The following is a 7678-nucleotide window of genomic DNA, read 5'->3' as shown; positions in this document are numbered from 1 at the left end:
TAATAGGTGAGTGAATTTATACTATCACTCACGAGTATTCCTTTTATCTTGGATAAGACCCTATGTGCGCTCTATATTTCTTCTAGCTACCATTTTTTTTTATCTATGCACTTTTCGGTCTCCTTGCACTTATCTGCGATCCTCACTCTTCTCAGTAAGCCTCGAATGGGATCTCTTCTTGTAAGGCAATTAGAAAAAAGACTAAATAAAGCTTAGTACAAATATTTGACTTTTTTTTATTTTTCTTCCATAATCAAAAACTTCAATCACACACAGAAGATCATACAGACAATTCCCCCAAAAAACAATTTTAACAATTTATCACAAACTTTTATTGTGTTAAACTATGCCCTTCCTCCTTGCACTTAATTGCAGGCCTGGCTCAACACAACAATGATAGCAGCATATTATAGCTTGCATTTGTGCTGTACCCGGGGGCTAAAAAATGGAACTGTATCTACCTATACCTCTTGTCTGTCTGCTCCACTTACTGGGTGCTGGGCAGGAGATTCCTATATTTTGGATATTCCTACCTTTTACTACCCTTCTTTCATTATACACTTGAGAGAAGTACTCAGAACACCCATAGGTATTGATGTATCCAGATACCTTATTTTCCATAACAAGGATAAATGTACAGAGCTCTTATTTTCTAAATTTACAGTTCTGTTGTGTTAATTTTAATGACCTTAAATGAAGCCAAGGTGCCTCCTTACTCACATATTCTTTATGAGGACATTTTATCAAAATTAAAGGACAAATGTCTATGTGCAAGAATGTCAAGTGCTAGAGTTTGCTTTCATTTGCCTGGATAAACTACGTTTTGAGTTTAACTCTGGTCTCACCAGTATGATGTAACATTTTGGGAAGAATATGCAGCCTAAAATACCAAAACTTGAAGATATCACAGCAAATATTTCTACAAGAACAGTATTTTTCCCAGTAACACTCATGTAGGATGGGATGAAAGCCACCCAGACACTGCAGACCACCAGCATGCTGAATGTGATGTTCTTAGCTTCATTAAAACAATCTGGTAAATGTCTGGCCAAGAAAGCAACAATGAAACTGATGAGAGCAAGTAGTCCCATATAACCCAGGAGCATGGAAAAGGCCACCATTGACCCCTCATTACACTGAAATATGATCTTGTCCTGATATAAGTGAGTGTTCATCTCTGGGAATGGAGGAGAAGTAGATAACCAAATGATACTGAGCAAAACTTGGATAAATGAGCAGAAGAAGACCACACAGTTTGTAATCTTCACACCAATCAATCTTCTCCAAGAAGTCCCAGGTTTGGTGGCTTTGAAGGCCATGTAGACAATGGTGGTTTTAGCCAGAATAGAAGATACGGCTACAGAGAAGATGATCCCAAATGAAGTCTGACGAAGCATACAGGTCACATGTGTAGGACGACCCAAAAACAAAAATACACAGAGGAAACTCAACATGATGGAAACCAGGAGAATGAAGCTCAGGGTATGGTTATTTGCTTGAACAACTGGAGTGTCTTGAAACAGAATGAAGATTCCCAAAATTACAGTTGTTTTAACAAAACATAACACAGAAATTACAGAAATTACAAGAACTGCAGGGTCATTTTTGTAGGACAAATATTCAATAGGTTTCGGCACACATTGATTGATGTCATTTGGCCACTGATCTTCTGGGCATTTTTGGCATGACACACTGTCTAAAAAAAGAAGGAAGAAATCACCAAGACTTAATATCTTTGGAATGAGCCATTTTAGAGGTTCATGATGAAACCAGATGTTAGAAATTTGGTATCTGTAAGTTCATAAAAAGCAACTGAGTAACGGCTTCACTCATCCAAATAATTCAGACATTGTTTTTCTCACCACACATTGTACTTTATTTTAATGATAATGATAAGTTTAGGTCAAAATAGTTTACATTTTTATATTGAAATAAAAAACACGTTTCTCTATGAAACTCCAATTTACAAGATAAAGTATATACAGCTTATTGTATAAATGTTATTATATATATTATCATTTGACTTTTTCATTTTGACGTTAATTTTAATCTATTTTTTTACTTTTTGAGCAATGTTTTACAAAATAATGCAATTTTGAAAATATCATGAATTTTGTTTTATGCACTTTGCCATATAGAAAGTGCAAGAGATGTCGCAATTAAAGAATTTTCCCAAAATTGAAAACTACCATACTCAGGGAATTTATCTGTGAATATGATCAATTGAGTTCTTTTATTTCATGGCTCTTTATAAAAGACAAATTCATTTCAACTTTTTTGACAAAAATGTCTCTTTCAAGATGCAGAGCAATAAAATGGAGAAATACACTTCAACATTTATTGGGCAAGTTTCTTTGGAGATCAGAAATACAATCTAAGTAGAGATGAAAGAATACTTTCGAGTGTACATTTCTCCAAAATGCAGATTTTTTTAAATAATTTGCTTTAGAGTGTATTCCACAAAACAGAGGCCATTGGCCACCATTTTTCAGAACCATAATGTGCCATCAAGAGTTCTGCTCAGAAGGTAGTGGTGCATGTAATGACACTGGGACCTTCCATGCACTCACGCAGAAAGCTCCCAGACCCCTCAAAATCCGTCAGTTCTGGCATAGCATGACTGGTCCGGGAATTCTTGCATGAGTGGCCAGGGATCAGAAAATCTAACAAGGATCGGAAAAGTAGCAGTAGGTAGCAGAAGGGCTGGAGAGTTAAGCGATATGGTGAGTATAAAGATATTTTTATTTTCGACACATTTATTATGCTCAGTGGTCTATCATAATAAATGCAGGATGTAAAAAATAAAAAATAAATCCTTATCGCTGATGAGTTCATCTATATCTAACTTGCAAACTTTGCTTCCTGGATACATGAGAGGTTCTGAAAGTAAAGAAGGAGCTTAAGGCTTTCAGAGTCCAAATTTTGAAAGACTCATTTAGCTACTCTACTCTCAAGCCATCAATGACTCTAAAATAATCTATCTTTCTTGGGATAAAATCAGGTCTTTAATCCCATAATTTTAATGCATAATTTAATGGAAATCTGGGGTGAGAAAATAAATGTTTATTTTTTTTTAAAAAATGGCATTAAAAGACATTTATTTTCCCTTGAGTTCAGAAATGTCCTCAAAGTGGCCCAAATCTATAATCTAATGCCAGGACAGATGGTAGTGCCTTGAAGGGCAGGACCAATATTGAGATTTTGAGACTTACAATGCTTTTTCCTAATATGTTTTGAGGGCCCCATTTTGATTTGCATAGGTTTTGTATTTTCAAAACAATAAAATACATTTTATAAAGACTCAATTTTGAGAATTACATTCTTCAAGATTTTTTTTAAAGGCATTTTCCCACAAACAAAGTTCAAACAAATACAATCTATATGACCAACATGACAACCAATAGAGCCATGTAAACGTAATGAACATGTAAAATCAATATAAGTGGACAGTACCCCTAAAGAGATGTCAAATATTCTTTAACAAAGAAACAGGAGCAATACTGTCACAGGTATGTCCAGTGGATGACATAGCATATGAGTACAACAGGATGGAAAAAGGAGAGGAAGGTCCTAATGGGGATGGGACACCTTCTGACGCTAGCCTGTGTCTGTCTCTAAGCTTCCCTAATGCCCTATGTGGGTCCTTCCCCCACCACTGTCACATGCCTAGTTCCTGACTGTAAACCTGGCAAGTTCACTGGCCAGAAAGGACACCAGCCTCACCACTGCAGTAGATATTAGGAAAAGAAACCAGCAAGGGACGGACAAAAAGGATACAAGCCAGCACAGAATGTGCTGCTAGGCTCCACAGCAGCAGAGTAAATGGCACCAGGATAATAGGACTCCAACATTGGCAATACCACAGTCACATGTGAACTCCACAAACCTAGCTGGTCTGCATGTTAGAAAACTATAACCGACAATCAGCTGTTGGGTCATGTGTAGTGTTGAGCATTCCGATACCGCAAGTATCGGGTATCAGACGATACTTGCTGTATCGGAATTCCGATACCGAGTTCCGATATTTTTGTGATATCGGAAATCGGAATCGGAAGTTCCCAGTGTATGGTTCCCAGGGTCTGGAGGAGAGGAGACTCTCCTTCAGGCCCTGGGATCCTTATTCATGTAAAAAATAAAGAACTAAAATAAAAAATATGGATATACTCACCTTCTGACGCGCCCTGGTAGTAACCGGCAGCCTCCGTTCCTAAGAATGAGGAGTTTAGGACCTGTGATGACGTCCCGGCTTCTCACAAGCCGCGACGTCAGCCGCGACGTCATCAAAGGTCCTAAACTCCTCATTCTTAGGAACGGAGGCTGCCGGTTAACAGCGGTAAGGTCCAGGGGCCGCCGGACGGGTGAGTATATCCATATTTATTATTTTAATTCTTTATTTTTTACATTAATATGGATCCCAGGGCCTGAAGGAGAGTTTCCTCTCCTTCAGACCCTGGGAACCATCCAGGATACCTTCCGATACTTGTGTCCCATTGACTTGTATTGGTATCAGGTATCGGTATCGGCAATATCCGATATTTTTCGGGTATCGGCCGATACTATCCGATACCAATACTTTCAAGTATCGGAAGGTATCGCTCAACACTAGTCATGTGACTATGTAAATTGAGGTAGGATTGGTTACCAATAGTGTTGAGCGATACCGTCCGATACTTGAAAGTATCGGTATCGGAAAGTATCGGCCGATACCGGCAAAGTATCGGATCTAATCCGATACCGATACCCGATACCAATACAAGTCAATGGGACTCATGTATCGGACGGTATTCCTGATGGTTCCCAGGGTCTGAAGGAGAGGAAACTCTCCTTCAGGCCCTGGGAACCATATTAATGTGTAAAATAAAGAATTAAAATAAAAAATATTGCTATACTCACCTCTCCGACGCAGCCTGCACCTTACCGAGGGAACCGGCAGCGTTGTTTGCTTAAAATTCGCGCTTTAACTTCCTTACGCGAAGTCCCGGCTTGTGATTGGTCGCGCGCCGCCCATGTGGCCGGGACGCAACCAATCACAGCAAGCCGTGACGTAATTTCAGGTCCTTCAGGATTTTAAAATTACGTTCCGGCGTTGTGATTGGTTGCGTCGCGGTCACATGGGCGACGCGACCAATCACAAGCCGTGACGTCACGGGAGGCTGGACACGCGCGCATTTTAAAATGCGCGCATCTCCTGCCTCCCGTGACGTCACGGCTTGTGATTGGTCGCGTCGCCCATGTGACCGCGACGCAACCAATCACAACGCCGGAACGTAATTTTAAAATCCCGAAGGACCTGAAATTACGTCACGGCTTGCTGTGATTGGTTGCGTCGCGGTCACATGGGCGACGTGACCAATCACAAGCCGTGACGTCACGGGAGGCAGGAGACGCGCGCATTTTAAGCAAACAACGCTGCCGGTTCCCTCGGTAAGGTGCAGGCTGCGTCGGAGAGGTGAGTATAGCAATATTTTTTATTTTAATTCTTTATTTTACACATTAATGTTGTTTCGATACCGATACCCGATACCACAAAAGTATCGGATCTCGGTATCGGAATTCCGATACAGCAAATATCGGCCGATACCCGATACTTGCGGTATTGGAATGCTCAACACTAGTTACCAACCATCATCAGCTGTCCATCCTAAAAGAAACTGCCAGAAAGAAATGGACATTAACTTTTGCTGGACCAAAGAAAAAAAACATTTCAATTTCAGCAGACCAGAGCTGCCATGAATCTCTTAATGATTTGTGAGAAATTCACAGATACAGATAATAATAAGTAGGTATTGCAGAATCAAACCAATACAAGAGATATAAACTGTATACACTGTGCAATAAATTTCCATGTGCATAGCCACCTGAGTCAAATAGCTCATAGAAAAAAATCATATAGGAATTAGGAGCACAGGTGTATCATCATAAATGGTGGCTTCCTCTAAGGTTTCCTGGTATATTGCCGCAGGAGTTGATTTCATCAGGGATTTATTGTGAATGTTACTGCTTAATTAATTTTTAACATTTCAATACTGCATTATTTATGTATTATCATCTGGATGTGTGTATTGAATAATTTTTTTTCTTATGAAATACTATTTTACAGCACTTTAGGGGTTATGTCCGTTTACATTATTTTGGATACTTATTACGTTTACATGGCTATACTAGTTATGATGCTGGTCATATGGGTTGTTTATTTCCCAGGTAACAAGTTCTGATGCAATGTGAACATTTTTTAATGTTTTTATTAGTTTTTTTCTACATTTTTGTGTTTGTTTTATAATAAATATACATATTATTAAAACGTAGGAAGTGCAATCAATCTTTTATACTTGACTTTCCTTTTTTTTAACCCCTTAACGACCGCCGATACGCCTTTTAACGGCGGCAGTTAAGGGTACTTAAACCACAGCGCCGCTAATTAATGGCACTGTGGAAAAAGTGAATAGCGCCCCCCAGAGTAGGATTTTCTCTGAGGTCTCTGTTACCGGGGTTAGCCGAGACCCCAGAGAACATGATTCGGGGGTTTTTTACCGACCCCCGGGTTGCGATCGCTGGTAATTAACCGTTTACCTGCGGTCTCAAAAAAACCCGCGATTTCCCATTTAATTTCTCTGTCCTCCGATGTGATCGCACATCAGAGGACAGAGAAATGGGGTCCCCAATCACCCACCGATACTCACCTGTCTCCCCTGGTGCTCCTCGTGGCTCCCGATGGGCGCCGCCATCTTGTTCCAGCCGAAAAATGGTGGGCTCATGCGCAGTGCGCCCGCCGGCTGTCACCAGGAAGATCTTTGGGGTCTCGGCTGCTGGGGGTAGCCGAGACCCTAAAGAACATGATCGGGGTCTGTTTTTACAGACCGCTGTTTTGCGATCACCGGTAATTAACTGTTTACCGGTGACCGCAAAAAAAAAGTGGTGTGTCATTCTCTGTCCTCTGATGTGATCGCACATCACAGGACAGAGAAATAGGGGGATTCGGGGACCCTGTTATACTTACCGGTGTCCCTGGGTCCTCCTGCGTCCCCTCCTGCCCGCCAGCTTATTCATCTGGTAAGAAAATGGCGGGCGTAAGCGCAGTGTGCCCGCTATGATCTGCCAGCTGGCAGCTAGAGGAGTTGGGGCTAAATTTAGGGCTAGGGTTAGGGTTGGGGCTAAATTTAGGGTTAGGGTTGGGGCTAACTTTAGTGTTAGGGTTAGTGTTGGGGCTAAATTTAGGGTTAGGGTTGGAGCTAAATTTAGGGTTAGGGTTAGGGCTAGGGTTAGGGCTAGGGTTAGGGTTGGGGCTAAAGTTAGGGCTAGGGTTAGGGTTGGGCTAGGGTTAAAGTTAGGGTTGGGGCTAAAGTTAGGGTTAGGGTTGACGCTAAGTTTAGGGTTAGGGCTAGGGTTAGGGTTGGGGCTAAAGTTAGGGGTTAGGGTTGGGGCTAAAGTTAGGGTTAGAGTTGGGATTAGGGTTAGGGTTTGGATTAGGGTTGGCATTAGGGTTACATTTGGGATTAAGGTTAGGTTTGGGATTAGGGTTAAGGTTAGGGTTGGGATTAGGGTTAGAGGTGTATTGGTATTAGGTTTAGGTTTGAGGTTAGGGTTGAGATTAGGATTAGGGGTGTGTTGGATTTAGGGTTTTGATTAGGGTTATGTTTAGGGTTAAGATTAGGGTTGTTTTGGGGTTAAGGTTGTGATT

General features: G+C 41.0%; 1 protein-coding gene across 1 annotated transcript in view; it reads right to left on the bottom strand.

Moving 5' to 3' along the window:
• Positions 1-779: 779 nt before the first annotated feature.
• The window catches only part of LOC143800488 (vomeronasal type-2 receptor 26-like), a 37323-nt gene continuing 30424 nt past the window's right edge, over positions 780-7678 (bottom strand). Inside the window, exon 4 of the mRNA XM_077281192.1 lies at positions 780-1696. Within this exon, the coding sequence (XP_077137307.1) occupies positions 780-1696 (917 nt within the window). The remainder of the gene's footprint in view (positions 1697-7678) is intronic.

Source organism: Ranitomeya variabilis, chromosome 1 (assembly GCF_051348905.1).
Source record: "Ranitomeya variabilis isolate aRanVar5 chromosome 1, aRanVar5.hap1, whole genome shotgun sequence".
Classification (NCBI taxonomy): Eukaryota; Metazoa; Chordata; class Amphibia; order Anura; family Dendrobatidae; genus Ranitomeya; species Ranitomeya variabilis.
The sequence above is the reverse complement of the archived record's forward strand: the minus strand, read 5'-3'. Positions and strand labels throughout refer to the sequence as shown.